The 18,081-nt window shown below is 38.8% G+C and overlaps 1 protein-coding gene across 1 annotated transcript in view; it reads left to right on the top strand.

Annotated features, from left to right (window-relative positions):
* The window catches only part of LOC146364848 (putative N-acetyltransferase camello), a 31,593-nt gene extending 13,647 nt beyond the window's left edge, over positions 1 to 17,946 (top strand). Inside the window, exon 2 of the mRNA XM_084916121.1 lies at positions 511 to 17,946. Coding sequence (XP_084772247.1) covers positions 511 to 1,262 — 752 coding nt within the window. The 3' untranslated portion in view covers positions 1,263 to 17,946. The remainder of the gene's footprint in view (positions 1 to 510) is intronic.
* Positions 17,947 to 18,081: the final 135 nt, after the last annotated feature.

Raw genomic sequence — 18,081 nt, 5'->3', positions numbered from 1 at the left:
TCTATTTTTGTTGTTGTTCTTGTCATGTTGGTTATGAACAAGAGAACTAATAAGACAGCACGGGTGCAGATGAATGGCAGTACTAACAACCCTTAATGACATAAACACGTTTCAATAAAACTAAAACGCTTTTGTTTGTTGCCTCAGGATCACCTTCGTTTGATTCCGATCATTAGCACATTTGAGACCTAATTGTATTGCATCCCCAGAATGACTCTCACTCTTGGAATCTTAATAGTAGTAATAATTTTAATTGTGATTTTCACCTCAGGTTGTCACATGAAAATGCCATTTTCATATTTATGTGGAATAGAAATGAATTAAAAATGAAAAGGGTAAGAATCAGTGAGAGGCATAGTGATTTATTTTATATTTATTTAACAGGTTACGTGAGCATATTTAGCCCATTGTGAAATCCAGCAGGAATTTCTGATTGCAACAACAGGCAGATTAGTCTCACCGAGCTCTCATTCTCTCCCTCCCTTCGTTCTCTTTTCCTCCAACATGCAGTTCAGTTCTCCATCAGGGAATATAGACCTTCAGATCAACATGTGGTCATGTCACTATTTAAGGATGGGATTTTTGAGCATGTTTACCCAGCCTTTTTCAAGGCCATGAGCCATCCAGACCATATTGGTGTTGCTCTGAGCATTTCGATGGCTGGTTATGTCCTGGGAGGCAACTCCTACTTCCAAGCTCTACTGTTTGGCAGTGCATGGGCTGGCCTCATTTATTATTGCTGCCATGATATCTATGAGGGCTACATGATGAGGAGGCAAAGCGCAGATATGGCCGACATTCAGGCCAGCTACCTGGAAAACCCAGATAACGGCTTCTGGGTAGCAGAGACAGACATCAATGGCCAATCCAAGGTGGTAGGGATGGTGGGAGTGACTGGAAAAAGGGGAGAGGAAGAAGGCGAAAGGTTTGAAGACTGGAATGGCGGAGTGACGGGAGGAGGCTCTGAGCTGGCTCAAGATGCCGGGGATGGAAGTTATGGGGAGATGTGTCACATGGTCGTGGCATTTTCGTGGCGCCGCAAAAACTTGGGCTCGCAGTTGACACGGAAGGCTTTGGATTTCTGCAAAGAGAGAGGCTTCGGCCGTTTCATCCTGGATGTGAGCTCTCCACAGACAGCAGCCATTTCCCTGTTTGAGAAAGCCGGCTTTGTGCAAACCTCATCCCATCGCAACACGCACGCCAACCGCTGGTTCTCCAACCTCGCCAGAATAAATGTGATGCGAATGGAGAAGTTAATTTAAAGATAAAATTTACTCTAGCGAGCAGCTATTAGAACCTAAAATGTACAGCATATCATGAATATGTCATTTAATTTAATCTTGTACCATCATTGGAAAAACCTCTCTGTGTGATATTGGTCACTCATTTCTCAAATTTGCTATCATGGTAGTTTGAAAAATATATTAAATTTCATGTTTTTTTTCCACAAAGCAGGATTAACGATCTCAGTTTCCTCATATTTCTTCTCGCTTTGATCTATTATGTATACACCTGCACCCCTGACAGTCTGTTGCCCACAAACATAGAGAACAATGAGACAATTAGTCAACTTCTCAAACTTAGTTAAATGAACGTATTTGCATATGCAAGTCTAGTACACCCCAGTAAGTTTCTATTAAAAGAATTTATTGTATTTTAAACGTAGTCACGTTCAATTATCTATTGTTCTCCTGTCCACTAAGGAATATAAAAATGTATGTGAGAAAGGAAAAGTGTAGTCATTTGGAAGCAGGAGAACTTTCTTTTAAGCCTCTTTCCAGGGAGAGGCTGAATCCCTCTGCCTCAGAGGAATTAATGCCAGCTGACTTCTAAGACCTCACAACTCTTTGCTTAAAATACCAATGAAAAATGCAATAGTATCAGGACATTGGGAGGTTTAAAATTCTTTGGAGCTAAAAGAGCTGTGAGTGTGTGTGGCATAAAAATAGGATAAAGACTTTGGTATACTGCAGTGCATTCAGGTCATTGTACACACGGCAAATACTGAGATTATCAACACCAAACAATAGAGAAAAAGTTTAACTGTTTCTTTATAGGTGGTCCTATGGTATGTGCGTGTATGGGAGGAGGGATTGGGTGAATACAGGTGGAAAACCCATGAAAATTTTTCTTTTATAAAACAAAAAATGTGATCGTTGACTCTGAAACAATGCAAAAAACAGCATTTCTGTTCATTATAGGCAAGGCAAGTTTATTTGTATAGCACAATTCAACAACAAGGTGATTCAAAGTGCATTATAGAACCTGATGCAGGAAAAACCTAGTGACATGCATGGTGCAGCATCAGCTAAACAATGTAGATTTACACCTTTCTTAAGCTACATTGCACCAGACATCTGCTAAAGGTGATTACAATTTCCAGAATATTATCATCACCGCACAGTAGCTGCTTTTCTTTAAAGGGTATGCGTCCGCAGACGACGAGCTTATAAGGAAAAAACATCAAGCAACCAATGTGTGCAATGACAGGTGCGACCTAAATGAGCTTCAAGAGAGGGTGCTGGATGGATAAAGCAGCTTGGCACTGAGAAACACACACACACACACATCCATCAGAGGCCTTCAGGCATCAATCATTCCTGCTGAGGCTGTCAGAAAAAAATTTCGGCCTGTGGCCAGCAGGCAGGTGCTGAACTAGCCAAAGGAAGATGAGCCTTAATTCTGGCCAACCTGTTGTCATCCTCTCACAATTACCAGTACAATTGGCCTCAAGGTAATGACAGCTTGATTGTAATTCCTCTCATACACATGCTGCACAGATGAGTCAGTTGCCATTTTGGGGACAATGATATGAGATGAAGCTGCTTTGCAACTACTCTCCGTAACGTCAAAATCTATGCTGCCACAATGAAAAGCATTCAGCCCCTCAGAAGTTGTCGTGTTTTATTGCCTCATAGCAATGATGTCACACGCTTGATGTGCACTGATCACTAGAAAATAACCTTTTAACAGCAAAACATAAATGTAAAATACAAATTGGGAGTAGTGTGTGAGGCAGATGTATAAATTCAAGAAAGACAGACGGAATTTATTCTCTGGACAAAGCTATTCATGTTTATATCACATTATGCAAATGAACAGGCTGATTTTTAACCTTTATTTACAACATAGAACAGCGGTCCCCAACCCCCGGGCCACGGACCGGTACCGGTCTGTGAGTCGTCTGGTACCCTGGGTTCGTTAACTGAGTTTTCCTGGGTCTTTTCCCGTGTGTTATGAATAAATCTTCTTTTTTTTGGAACTGGTACTGGTTTTATTTTGTTGTATTTATCCGTGACACCTTAAAGGCCGGTCCGTGATAATATTGTCGGACATAAACCGGTCCGTGGCGCAAAAAAGGTTGGGGACCGCTGACATTGAATAAAATACACATATAGTACCAAGACGAGATAATAAAAAAGCTCAGGGGGATAGAGAAGGCTCTGTTTGCACTTCATTTGAAGAAAAAGATGGTGACGTGTTTTGTGTGTAACCAATATTCACACGTGCATTTAGATTTGGCAACTCCACAACGTTGACCTTTGCTAAGCCATTCCTAAGTAGCTTTGTGTTGCAAAAGCTGACGTTTCCATATCCACTTTAATAAATTAAACCATTTCCACAGCACAGAGGTGATTTTCATTTGATTAATTGTAAGTACTAATAGCTTTTAATAAATATGGATTTTATTTAGAGAAACCTTATCACTCAGTAAAGAAAGGGCTTCTGTTGATCAAACAGACATTAACAGACATTAATTCTGGTTAGATTTAGTGTTGTAAAACAATAATATTTGGAAAGTATCAAATGAAGTGAAATATGGTGTGAAATGTAATTTTCCATGCATGCACAGAAATTAAATGCAACAGAGAAAAACAGATTTATTTGCATACTTAATTAGAGTACTGACTTTACACAGGAACTCCGAGGGTAGGAAAGCATTACTATGAAATTTCTTGTATTTATTTATTTTTTCCTGGTTTGAGGTATCAATAGAGAAACTTTAAAAAGTCCTTCCATCTATCTCTCATTACTGGACCAAAGGTTCCCAATTTGAGATAACATAAGATCAATAAAATGGGCAGACTCTCATCATAGGATGAGCTCAGAAATCCGATTAGGAAAACATCTTTTTGTCCCCTATAGGGTGGGATGGTGAGTGCACACCTGTGTGTGTGTGTGTGTGTGGGCAGGGATTATCTTGAGAAATCCTGCATGCATGCATATTAACAATAACGTATTTCTTTCAGTATCTTACTGATCTGACTCATATCGAGATCTACGCCATCTAGCTTATCATAAGAAAGGAGCTAATGTATCTTCAGGCAAACTCTGACAATAGCAAAGGAAGTAATCAACATTGTAAACAGTGTCTGCTTGTGAAGAGGTCTGTCTCTTTTTCTAGATTAGCACCCTTATTGAAAAGGCAAAGATTATGGAGATTAATTACATGAGGGTAACAGCCGCCTATGTGCTGTTGTGTGAAAGCCAAAAGTAGATTTGTTTGGCTCATACATCATCATATACTATTCACCACAGCCTCGCATAATCGCTTTTCATCTTCTTCGTTTCACCACTGGAAGTTACTTTCTTGGCCGTTCTGCTGTAATTCACTGCAGAAGACAGCACCTGGCCCATTCTGTTAGCTGTTAAATCACAAATAACAACAGCATACCGAGCAAATGCAGCAAACAGGTTTGCTGCATTTTGGGAACCTGACATTATGCAGAGTGTGCACTTCCTTTTTACTGAATAATTGGTCAATTATTTGCTGCATGGTTCAAGAATGATAAATATACTTTTTATCTATAACAGCAGAATATTAGACCACAGCGCGCAGTCTGAGACACTAGCAACTAAAGCATAAAATCAGGACAAATGTGTTGACTGCATCTATTGAATTATACCTAAGGACTGGAACATGTATGAAAGCATAATTACTGTCTCATTAGCATTCAAGATTGGAAGTCAAATTATGAGGATAAATGTGGGATTAGATGTAGCTAATGAGTTGGTATTAAATATGTTTACACGAAAAGCGAACCTCTACATCATGGATAAATGTTCCACACAGTATTAGGCAGTGGCTCGTTTGCTGAGCTCCAGCTTCAATCCAAGAGGACTGTGGGGATTTGGTCAAGCAAGTAATTGGACAAAACAACAACGGAAAAATTGATCACAGCTGTTATAATTAGGAGAAATATGGGACAATCAATTTTTTTCATATTTCAGACGCAATGCCAAGTTACCCAGAATAGCTGCATTCCAATATGGTGAAGGGTAATAGTTATAGTCGGATCCTCTTGTGCTTTAAATAATTCTGCAATATTTTAGGATAATGAACCTTGAGACTCAGATCTCAATCACACTGAGAGTTTTGCATATTATTAAGAATGTACAAATGCGACTTGAAATGAAATACTTTTGTAGACTTTTACATGAAAGTTATTGGAGTAGGAGGCTGACTGTTAAATTTGTTTTAATAAAAAACTAAACTAACAACAACAGAAAAAAAGGCCAAACAAAACAAAAAACCTCCCCAGTGATATAATTCATATACATGCTCATATTCGTTCTTTGGTTCTGTCCCACCAGTATCTCAAAAAACAACTGCCTGTATTTGTGGCACAAATATGGCTGCGTTACTTACAATATTTAATAAAAAAGTAGCTACACAACATACAGATTTGACCAGATTTTTGCAGTCTTTCACGCTGCTTATTTGAAAAACATAGATATGCAACAGCAGGCAACATAACACCTTTTCCAGTTTTTTATACAGAACATTTATTTTGGTCTCACGTTCTGTGTTAATGTTATCTTGTGATCATGACCAGCTATACGCTTGTGTGACTTGAGCAGAGTCACCAGCTATAGCTGTTGCCCTATTCAAGCCTTTAGCTAAGTCCACATCCCAAATAAAAAAATGTGAAAGGTGCAAAGAACCTGGTCTGCTTACGTCACTTCAAAGACTCCATTTCATTTGCGAGAGCAGTTTGCTCTGTTCTTCAAAGCCACATGACAATTTGATAAGAATAGATGTCTTCAGCCGTACGAGGTGCCTGCATATTCTTGACTAACTAGGGAAACCATGACTGACAACTCTCTGGCTGAAGGAATAACATGGGAGGGCAAAAGTTTCACTTGAAGTGAATAAGAACTTGTATTGGAGGGTTCAGAGGAACCAGATAATTTGACCTAAAGGAATCACAAAAGCGGCACAAACAAGAGAGAAGTGGTGGTGTCAGACAAAGTAAACAGATAAACAGTTCACCTTAAGGAAATTCATTTGTTTTAATATGCTTCTACTACAGCCCACCAGTAATAGTAGTAAAAAAAAAAAGGAAGCAGAAATTAGAACAACTCTAAGGTAACAAAGCTTAACCTTCACAGAAGAAGCCCTCTTAAAAAAATAAAAATAATCCAAGGATAGTTTAAACTAAGAAAAATACAAGTGTGAGAATTGGAGTAGAAGAATCAAATTCCAAAAGCAAAATGTTACTTGCATTGAACCTTTATATGTCCATGGTGTTGATGATCTTATGATAATTTGTATCTGAATAATCCAAGATGCACTCTACACGCTCATCTGATGCTAACTTGTCAATCATAACATTCCTCAGAACCTGACATATATTCTTTTTTTAAAAAACCCTGGCACAAAGCAGAGCTTTTACTTTATTAAATAAGACTCTGAACTAGTGGTTGAGATCATAAACTCGCCAAGGTTATGGATAAAGGAATCCCAAAGGCTATTTTCCTGTGTGCAGTTTAAGGCACTTCTGCTTTGGCTTCAGTTTTCTTCCTTTGAAGCTATTACATTTATGTACACTTTATGCTAAAGAGGTGCATTTAAGTGCATTTAAGTGTTTCTTCCCAGTTACAGCAAATATAAAGAGGACAGGTTGAAAAAACAAACAAAAGAAAAACAAGTCAGAACCAGATGGGTCTAATGTAACATCACATTTTGGTTGGGTATCAACCAAAATCATCATAACAGCAAATTTTCGAAGATGTAAAAGGAAGGACGGCGCTCCTTCTGAGCGACTGGAAGACTGCAGCAGCGGTGACTCCATTTCAGGTAACGTAAGCTCATTGGACATCCTGCAGTTCGTGTCATATCACGGGCCTTCGTGTAATATCTTTTTTTTTTACTCATTTATAATTATTTGGCAGCAGCGGCAGGAAATGTAACACTTGGCTTCTAATATAGGTGCTAATAAACCCTATTTGTGAATTTTTCCCTCCTGGCTGAAGTGGTACCTCTCAAAAAGTAATGAGTCAGGGTAAGCTAAAGGATCATAATAACGATTGTGCTATATTCTTTCCACTTGAAATCTTATTACTAATGCACAGATTGCAACTGGTTCCTCTTGTATGAATGGAGTGGCCATGACTCACTGACACCATTTAGGTCTGTCTTACATCTTGTTTTAACTAAATAAACCTGCTCCAGGTTAGGTTTGCTGTGACAATCAAAGAAGGTCGGCAATATAGTCCAACAACATTAATATGCATATGGAGAAAGTGTCTTATTAATGATAAAAATATCTCCTGACCAAGTTGGGAGAAACCAATAAGAATATTGGGCGTGCCAGCCGTTGGTCTAGAAACACTAAGACATTTTTGCAGTAGGAAACCTGCATTACCTGCAACCCATATGTGTTGCAGACAGTGTTGGGAAGGTTACTTTTAAAATGTATTCCACTACAGATTACAGAATACATGCCCCAAAAATGTATTTTGTAACGTATTCCACTACGTTACTCAATGAGAGTAACGTATTCTGAATACTTTGGATTACTTAATATATTATCATGCTTTTTACAACTACATGAATGTACTATTGCTGTGTGATTTATTACTATTACTGAAGGATACTCGCTATACCAATACCAACTAGATTTTTGAATCTTAATATAAAATGAGTAACAGTAGGGTGGACAAGGCTGCACTTTTTGCAGCGATCTCGTATAGAAAACTATTCAGCGTGTATATAAAACAGGTTTGTGGCTCTAAACCGTAGTAAATGGACCTCTGGCTCGTAGCCGAAAACTAGCTTTACTTTGTTGTATGGGTCAGCTTTGCTAGCGAGAGACAGAGAGAGGCGTTGAAAGGCTGCTCCTTGGAACTTATTGTTTTGGAGGAAAACAGGAACACAGTGCACAGTCGAGTCTTAATAGCTTACTTACAACTGGGCTAGTCAGGCACTCTTCTTGGCTGCAGTGGTTGTTATTATATTTACATGCTTCCATCTCCCATTTCTGCTCGACTCTGACAAGTCGTACTTTTCGACTCTCCTTTTTCTCCCTCCCTCGCGCTCACAGACACATAACGGGTATGGCAGTCCATTCTCCCTGCAGCAGGAGTGCCCATGAGGCTACATTCTTTAGGGCTATGCCTGTAACACTTTGCCTATTGCCTTCATATTAAATAATTTTTTGAATAATAATTTTTAAAAACATTTCTTCACATCATTATGCGGCCGCAAGTAGAGTTGACATAGGCTGCGAGATTGTGACCCAGGCATTAGAGCCTCTTAATCCATGTTTTGTTTGGGTTTCCACCGGCGTGGAATTACCAAAAATATTTCAACAAAGTAACTGTATTCTGTATACCACGTTTTTAAGTAGTAACTGTAACGGAATACAGTTACTCATATTTTGTATTTTAAATACCTCCGATACATGTAATCTGTTACTCCCCAACACTGGTTGCAGGTGATGTGACTCACCAACAAAATCAATAACACTGACGCTGATCGTTTGCACAATTATATACTACTTGTTCACAGGAAAAAGAAAGCTTGCAGCGCTGATAATCTCAGCCTGAGCTATCTGATAGAATTATTCATCAAATAAAAAGTGCACTCTTCAGGCCCCAATTTGTTCGACAGTTCATTAAGTTCACATTAAATAATCATTAGCTGCAAAAATACATAAATATTTGTGATTTCTCCTGAATAATCTAGCAAAATTGGTGCTTTATGTGGTATTACCACATCAAAGCGGGATGATTTGTTTTGTTAACTTTTGGAAGCTTCAGCCTTGTGATATCCCTTAAGAGGAAACTTTTATTGGCATTTAACTCTGAGTGATTACGTAAGATCTTTTGTGAGTGCAAGCACAGATGAGAGCTCAGCACTAAATGTCAAAACACATCACTTACGGACTAAAGAAGAGGTGCCGCATTGATTAACTGATAATATTCGTGTTCCAAACTGCTAGCAGCCGAGGCCGGCCTGTTTGATTTAAGTTCATTCATTGGTCGAAGCAGTCGGGGACATTTTGATAGTGAGTTCGGGGTAATGTTACTAGACATTTTCTGTAGTTGTGCTTTCTTAAAGAAGCCTGCTGAGAAATATCGCTTTCTGAGCGATGATGTACAGCCATTATTAAAGACTTGCATTTCTTCTGCTTCTGAAAAATGTCGATTTCTAATGAGACGAAATAATTGATGACATAAAGACATATTATTGGCATCAGTGTTTTTTCGCAGTGTTATTTTATAATAACCATCATAAATGAACGCTCAAGTGAAACATAAATCCACATCTCTGTCTTTGCTCCGTGATATTTTTTCTATATTTCTTAAATGACAGCATAGGTCCTGATCCAATATATTGGGAAAATCAATAATTTCTGATGATGTACACCATATCTCGGAGTTTCCAGGGTTATTGAAGGAAGTGAAGAAAATAATCCCTATCACAACTGGCCCACATAAACTATTAAAAATATGGCTTTGATCGATATCTGTATTAATTAAAGAAGCAATTTGACAAGGAAGTTGGACGACGGCACTTTATCATGCACGCTCAGTGAGTCACGGATTAAGTTGTGCTGCGGTGAGGATATCTGCCACGTGTCACAGTATTAAAGTGAGGAAGGGATAACGTCTCAGTCTTCGGTGATGAGATTTGCGCTTCCGAGTGAGAGAAATAGACCTGTTATGGACTTCGATTTCTCCTCGAGGAAACGACTGCAAGGATGCACAGCAGCCTCGCAGTTATAGAGCGCTTGTTGCCATCTGTTATGTAACTCCATACATGCCAGCTGTCATATCGAGACAGATTATGCAGTTGTTAGCCGTGCTGCTTTTTGTATTAGCAGCTGTAACACTAGATAGCTCGGTCTAACCTTTCTGCGCCTTCAAGGCTGCGTCAGAAGCTTTCGTTCTCATTTTAGGCAATTTACATGTATGAACAATTCTTGGACTTGGCACACGCTTCAAAAAGACTATTAAAGTGTCAAATTTAAGCTTTTATTGGCTGGGATGTTGGCATTTTATAAATTATTGGTTATAAGAGAGCACAGTGGGATGTTTATACATCTTAAAAGCTGTCTTAAAAGCTTTGTGTTTTTCTCAGCCGGGTGTCACTGTCAGCACTGAGCAACAAGACAAAACACAGTGTGACTGGAGAATGTGCAAGGTGAGATGTGATCTCTAAAGTGAATCAAATGGTTCAGACACTGGGTATTGACTGCCTTTGGAAGCTTAATAGGGGATTTAATAGGCCCAGACAGAGAAACAACTTACATTTTTCATAATGCTATTTCTCAGGGGTATTAATGTTTGGACAAGCTGACAAACCTAGAAGATATTTATAAACAGTGTGCTGCGGTTGCTACAATTCAGGTGTCTCGGAGGATCATTTTGGGATGGATTCTTACTTCTCGAGCAGAGGGCCGAAATGGATTTCTTCTCAAAATGAAACAGAGACATACCAGCTTGGAGAAAATAGGCTTTACAGTACAGTTCCTCCAACAACGGTGTGGATTATACATATAAAAAAAAAGCTCTGAGCATCATAAAAAAAAGCTCCACACAGGCAGATCACAGGTTCAAAATAAGTCTCCTTACAAAAATAAGAATGAAGAAGATGATGGGTGGATGCAAGCAAAGATAGGACATGCTGGTCCAGCAGCTGGGAAAGTGGCAAACCTGGCCCCTCTATAAATTCGCTTTCATATGCTTCTTTTTTCTAGCACCAGCATAACATTGCCTGAGCTATATATTCAGATTTCCAGCAGTATGCGTTTGAAAAAACTAGATGAAAATTAGACTTTATGGGAGTTTTAAATATCAGTATTTTGGATAAATGTGTATGTATATACAGGACAATCTCATCTTTAGCATCTGAAGCCGTGGGCAGAAGCAACGCCCAGAGACTAATTGCATCCATAGGTGAGTGCCTTGCACAAGGGCACAATAACAGGCGAATCACCTCAGGTTTTAATTACGTTTTTAATGGTGGGAGAAGCCGGAACCCCAAGAGGAAACCCACGCAAGCAACAGTGCTAACCACTGTGATTTACTGTAGCATTTACTGTAGAGTTAGGAATAGGATTGGGATTTGATTAATACCAACTGCTTCTTATAGAAGTTACACCAGTTCAGAAGACTCAAACATTTGGTACGTAAGATCTTCAACCCTAAACTGGTGGATATCAGCCCTGTAAACTGACGACTGATTCGAGGCATCAAGAACAAATAACACCAAAATAATTATAATAGCAACACTTAAATTTAATCAGAGCATTATTTGTTATCAAATTGACCTCATCTAAATAATAAAAAAGGATAAATATTGTATTTGCATAGCTAGAATTCATTTGCATATTTTATAAAATGGAATTCTGCACTTGTCTTTAATACAATTTTCAGCTTTTATCCAAAGTATAATCCACTTTACTGTGTTTTGATTCTGGTGTCACGCTTTAAGTAATTTCAAGTAAATATTATTATTGTTGTATTTGTATTATGAAACCAGCTGGGCTCATTTTGACCTAAATATTAAATAACTGAAATTAAAGAACAAATGGCCAGCTCCGAGACTTAATCTCTCCAACATGTCCTTCCCCTGAGCCTCCTTGCAGACATGCCCAAAACCTTATGTATGAGGCATCCAGGAAGCATCAAATTCAGATGCTTGAACCGTCTCATCTGGGTCCGTTCGATGAAGAGGAGTACTGGGTCTACTTTTAGTCCCTCCGGATTGGCTGTGCTCCGCAAGCTAACAGACTTCGCCTGCTTCTATTTGCTATCTTGTTCTTTCACCACCCAGAGCTTGTGGCTGTAGCTGAGGGTAGACTCATAGATCAACCTGTAAATTTACAGCTTCACCTCCTCTCTCCTTCATATCGCATAACACATCAGTACAGCATCCACATTGCAGCAGTAATCTGTCTGTCAGTCTCATGCTCTCTCACCTTACTTTTGAACAAGACCCCAAGACACTTGAACTCCTCTACGTAGGGCAGCCCCTCATTCCTGACCCAGAGTGGGCACCCCACCCTCTTCTGGCTGAGAACCATACACTCAGATTGGGCATGCTAATTGTCATTCCTGATACATCACACTCAGCTGCAAACCACCCCAGTGTGAGCTGGAGGTCACCGCTTGAGGAAGCCAAGAGAGCCACAAAATCTACAAAAAGCAAAGATGAGATCCTGAGATCTGACACCCTCCTCCTGTTGGCTGCACCGAGAAAGTCTGTCCATTAAAGTTATGAGCAGAACCTTTGACAGATTACCGTCCTGGTGGAGACCAACACCCACCAGGAATGACTCTGATTCATTGCTTGCAATGTGAACTAATCTCTCACTACTGTTGTATAGAAACAATAAAAAAAACAACTAAAACTAAACGCACACTTCAAGCACTGATAGCACACAGTTTATCTCATGCGTTGCTCAGAGCATGCCGGCAAGTGACAGGAGGAACAAACACTTGCTACCTTCTTGTCAGTGCTCCAGGAGCAAAGGTAACCCCTTTTTCAAGCAGATTTTCCAGCCAAGCATTGCACAGTCACATCAGCAGGTGAAGTTTTTCTCGCTCCCAAGAGGGTCATTGCTGCTCGGGTTGAGGCTTACAGTGTAGCAGGATCAGTTGTCTTTTTCATGTGTGGCATGACCAGGGCACGGCTCAGCTGTCTCAAAGAGATCTCACAACATCACCAATGTTCGGAAAACTTCCACCCTGGAAAGTTCCTTATCCAGGTGATAAACGCAGCGATGTAGCAGCTCCTCTTTAAAATGACTGACAGAATAACCATACCCACTTGGTACCTGTGGCAAACATTAACTGAATAAATAGCTCAGTTTAATAAAGCGGGCGAGTCACCTGGGACTCTAAAGCATTTGTGTTTTTTAAAAAGCACTAATCAAAGCAGAAACAGAAACAATGACAATGTGACATCATTGGGAACATTCACTACTTGAATGAGCGGTCCTGTGTCCGCACTGTCACTAAAATAAGGGTAACAAGGTTAAAGACCCCAGAATCTATATTTTGCATCGCTTCTTAGTTACTACTGTTATGCTACACGAACACAATGTTCTCTGGAAGGAATAAAACTGTTTGGTTGAAGGAGAGGCTTTGTTTATTTCGTTTTTTCCTTGTGCTCTCCTTTCTACTTCAAATAGGATGTGACTCATAAATGAAGTAAGGTCACACTCACTTCAGCAGCAGTCAGCAATATTTCTAAATCAAAACTGGTTGTCAGTTGATGGATTGTTTGAGTGTAACGCCTGGTTGCTGTCAGTCATTTTGATCAAAAATTCAGACCTGTGTGGTTTGTGCTGAGTCTTAGGATGATCATAGTAAGACTTCTTTACCAAACGTTTGCTCCTAATGTCGGTTTTTCATTCATAAATATCTACAACCAAACAAAATGTTTGAAATGAAGTCATATGCGGTGTGCACCCACAGTCTAGCCCAATCATCTCCCAACAACTAACACATACATTTAGATAAATTGGGGAGAAAAACAAATCCTTAGTCATTAGCAGTGCATAAACATCATTTCTAGAAAATACGGTTGGATGTAGAGAAGATTTATTGAGTATTTCCATGTTGATGTCACCAGCCTTCTATTGCATTCGGGGTTGTTTATAGCTTAAAGTTGGTGGGCTAGACTTAAAATATCTTCATGGCAGAAAAAAAGCAACGTGTCAAATGTGAAATCTGAAAGATGCTGTCAGAAAAAAAGACTGGTTTAAAAGCCTGTCAGGAGAATGTGTGTATCTGAAGCAAGCGTCACAAATGTGACTTCTATGACTTTTTTCTAACAAGGGAAGATTTTAATAAAGGGGATTCTTCTTGTATCTAAGGGAAACTCAGCGGATGAGTGTAAAGGTGTTTTCTATCCTGTAAAGTTTGTTGATTTCATAATTGTTTGGATTACACGCCTTACCAAATGGCGGAATCCAGACAGTTTGAGGTAGATCACTATAAAGTTGCAACTCTGTTCCTGAAATTATGCTATACTATGCACTAGTACTTAGGTAACAACACTAAATATTATAGGGTTTTTTTTGTTTGTTTGTTTTTTTGATTTTTCTAAATATTTCAGTGGGCAGCATGTTGGTGTTGTTGTTAAAATCATATAGTTATCTGAAAATAATGCAATCCATATATGCTCACATGTTTGCAAATATGTTTGCACTGTATGTTTTTGCATAATTCATGAGTGGTCCTCAGCTTTTGAGGTTGCAGCAATATTTTGTTATGCATTAAGTCGTGATGAATACAAATATAATAACAGAATAATATAATTGTAAACTTTTTAATTTCAATATAATAAAACAATAGGCCACATGGTGGTTGCCGCTATCTGGGCTTTAAGTGATGACGTGATGAATCCTGCTTCCGGGCCCAAACTACTCTGCGTTTAATAAGGCTATTGTGTTTTTGACATGTTTTAATGGTTTGAATCTTATTCTATTTAATCTCAACAAGCCCCTAAAAACAGTCAGTGATCACTGTTGGCCTCTCTCGGTTTTTATTACCGCTAATCATTTTTAAGCTCAGTTTTTAAAACCTTACATGTAACTACAGCTCAGCCATGCAGCAGTATGTTAATGACTAACCTCGTATTGTGGATGGATTATCTCAGTTGTTCTCCTGACTGAAGTTTGGTCCATTTACAGCATCCTACCATGCGATTGCATTTGTCCTCCATCGGGAACCCTCACGTTAACTTTTATCGAGTGGAAAAAAGTTAGCGTTTATCCTCCAGCTTCACTGTGTTCATGTTATGCTAACATAGCTGTGTCGCTAGCAATCACGTAGCACATCATTATATACCACCTAGTCCAACTTCAGTAACCCTACAAACGTCACTGCTGTTTAGTTTTCTGTCTTCATTGGACAGTGTTCATTTGTTGGAAGTGATAGCAGAGCTGTACATTTTAATTCTTTCAGAAATCTCTCTGTCAGAACATGCTATATCATGTTTAGGTGGAAACTAGCGAGCTAACTTCCTGCGAACTTCTAACTTAAATTTAACTTAAATTTAATAAATTCTGTTTCCATGAATGCCTGGATGTTAAACTTAATTGTTACACCTGGTAAAGCAGCAACACTGATCATTTTATTACAGATGAAAGAATTTAGACAGTTTTTCAACTCTCAGTAATGCTGCAGTGATCGTCTGACTTAGGGACCTGCAGCGGACTTTGGGCCCAGACATGGCTAATGACGTCAGACTACAAGACCGGATTGGCTCCTGGATTCCATCTGACCGGGGTCTTTCTTTGTGGAGTTTGCATTTTCTCTCGTGTTTGTCGTGAGTTTTAATGCTTACTATAATCATTTAAAACTTCCCATTTATATATAAAAAAGTCACTTTTAATATATGACACAGTTTAGTATGTGCTGCATTACTAAAGGGGATAAATAATTATTCAAACACATCATTTGTTTTGTCAAAGAATTTGACAACTCTGGAATAAATAAAGTGTATTTGATATTGTTTGTGATAAATTGTATTTAGCAGGTCTTCTGTGTTGATCACTGTCAAAATCAGATTTTATTTAACAGTGTAATACAACAAAATAGGAAAAAAGACTTTTCCAGCAATGTACAGAGATTAACCAGGGTTTTAAAACGTTCACATCACAGAAAATGAAATGCATCCTGACGCAGTCTCAGCCATCCAGTGCACTCACTCCTGCGGGAATGGATTTAGTTGGATTTTTAATTATCCGACTGTGATTGCTAAATTAGTTTTTTATGCCAAAACTAATAATAACAATAGACAGTGATGGATCTTTGGAGATTTGAATATGCTTATAAGGAGACAGATTGTTCTCTCTAGCCAAGCCGTCAGAGATTACCACCCCCACCTAGAGGGCTACAAGCAAATATAAACACTTGTAAGACAATTAAATGACACAATCAAACCAAGGTCTTAATTATTATTCTTGATCGCATAAGTTTAAGTATTGCATTTACTGACGTCATTGATAGCCTTTGGTTTGAACTGCAGTTGAAATATTTTAGAGGGACTCTCCATGGTGTTTCCACAGTTCGATCTCAATATCAGAGGAAAATTTGCTTTTGTAATAACTAGGCTGCGTACTCACACATCAAGCAAATATGCTGACATGATACTGCAAAATAAATATGATGATTTCCAGAAATATAACACTGCAAGTGAAGCAATCCTGCATGGAGGAGACACTGTCTTCAAAATGAAAGCCCACCCATCTATCCTCCCACACACACACACACACACACACACACACACACACACACACACACACACACACACACACACACACAGTCTTACTGTCACTCATGTCACACACACATACACACATAGATTTCTAGACAAACCTTCATCCTTCATTTACTGGCTCCGTTTCTGTCTGTGTCCCACTGTAAAGCTGTACCACCCCACCAATTCCACTTAATTTGACCAAGCTACACCTCAACAATGTCTCTGCTGGTGCTCTGAGGTGAAAACACGCGATTATTACCCAAAGACAACATACTGCAACCCAGCAGCCTGGGAGTCAGCTACAGAGAATAGACAGATTGATATTTGCAAATTCTGCGTGCTGCAAAGAGACCGCATTGTCTGCTCTGGATCTCTTCTTGTGTACCATCACTGGGTTTGAGTCCGAGCCGAGAGACCCTGAATAAGCACATCCTCCTGCTCACTTCTCAGGAGACTTAATTGTTGCCGGACATATTTTGTGATTCCTGCCAAGCTGCAAGAAAGTTTCCCTCTCTTGCAGCTTTTGTAACCTCCACACAGCAGGGTTCCTTTTCTGTTATTCTCATCCCATCATCTGATTCATGACTATGGAAAAAGCTGATCAGACTAAAATAACCACTATCTGAGGGGCATCATCAGTCACATTTCCTCCTCAGGGTCAAACACACAAACCACTGTACACTGGCCACACTTGCATCTTAAATTTGCTCTGTTTTTCTGCATGTCTGACTTTTATGCAGTCTATAAACCGGCGAAGGTTTTCTGAACTGTACAGAATTATGTAACGGAAGTGATTAGATCTCATCTCTTAGTGTTCTTTAGGATTTTTGTGAGGATTAGCAAATAATCAGGCAGTTTTGCCAAGAAAGCAAAATGTCCTCAAAATTAGGTTAAGATTAAAATCTATAAAACCTATAATGATTTAAAAAGAACAGCGTGATGTGAACTATAGGCTCATTGTGCCACTAAGAGTGAAATAAGTTTAAAATAGCCTACTATATGCATGTTGGGTTAAAATTAAGAGGCACACTATTAACGTAAATATTCTAGATCATACTGCAATAACAGACTAAAGGGTCCATGTTACATTTATTTTCTCTCATATATACTGCTCACATTAAATATGGAAATGTTCAAAATTAGCAATATTTGGAGAGCTATTTGATGTTTTAATGTGATGACGTGCAAGCACTAAAGTTATCAGAGCTCATCATGTGAGGGAACATGAATATCTCTGTCAAATTAAATGGAAATACTACTATTAAGAAAGTTAGAAAATTTTAGCTGCAGGGATTTTAATTAAAAAAAGAACTCAAAACTGGATAAGCCCAAAACCCTGATATGATTTGACCTATAAATTTCATGAGGTGCAAAGTAAGAATATTTGCAAAAACATGTCAAAGAAAGAGGAAAAAAAGACAATATAACTAAATTCCAAAATCGTTCAGTAACTTCAAGCTTCATGTTGCGACGTAGCATCTTTACCACATATTAACATTAAAATGTTTTAGACAACTGTAACACTTATAATTTTTCCTCTAACAAATAGCTCATTTGGGAAGAAATGTTATGTT

The sequence above is a fragment of the Perissodus microlepis genome, chromosome 20 (assembly GCF_051167445.1).
Source record: "Perissodus microlepis isolate ML-2025 ecotype Zambia chromosome 20, ASM5116744v1, whole genome shotgun sequence".
In the NCBI taxonomy this organism is placed as follows: Eukaryota; Metazoa; Chordata; class Actinopteri; order Cichliformes; family Cichlidae; genus Perissodus; species Perissodus microlepis.
This window is presented reverse-complemented; position numbering and strand designations above follow the sequence as displayed.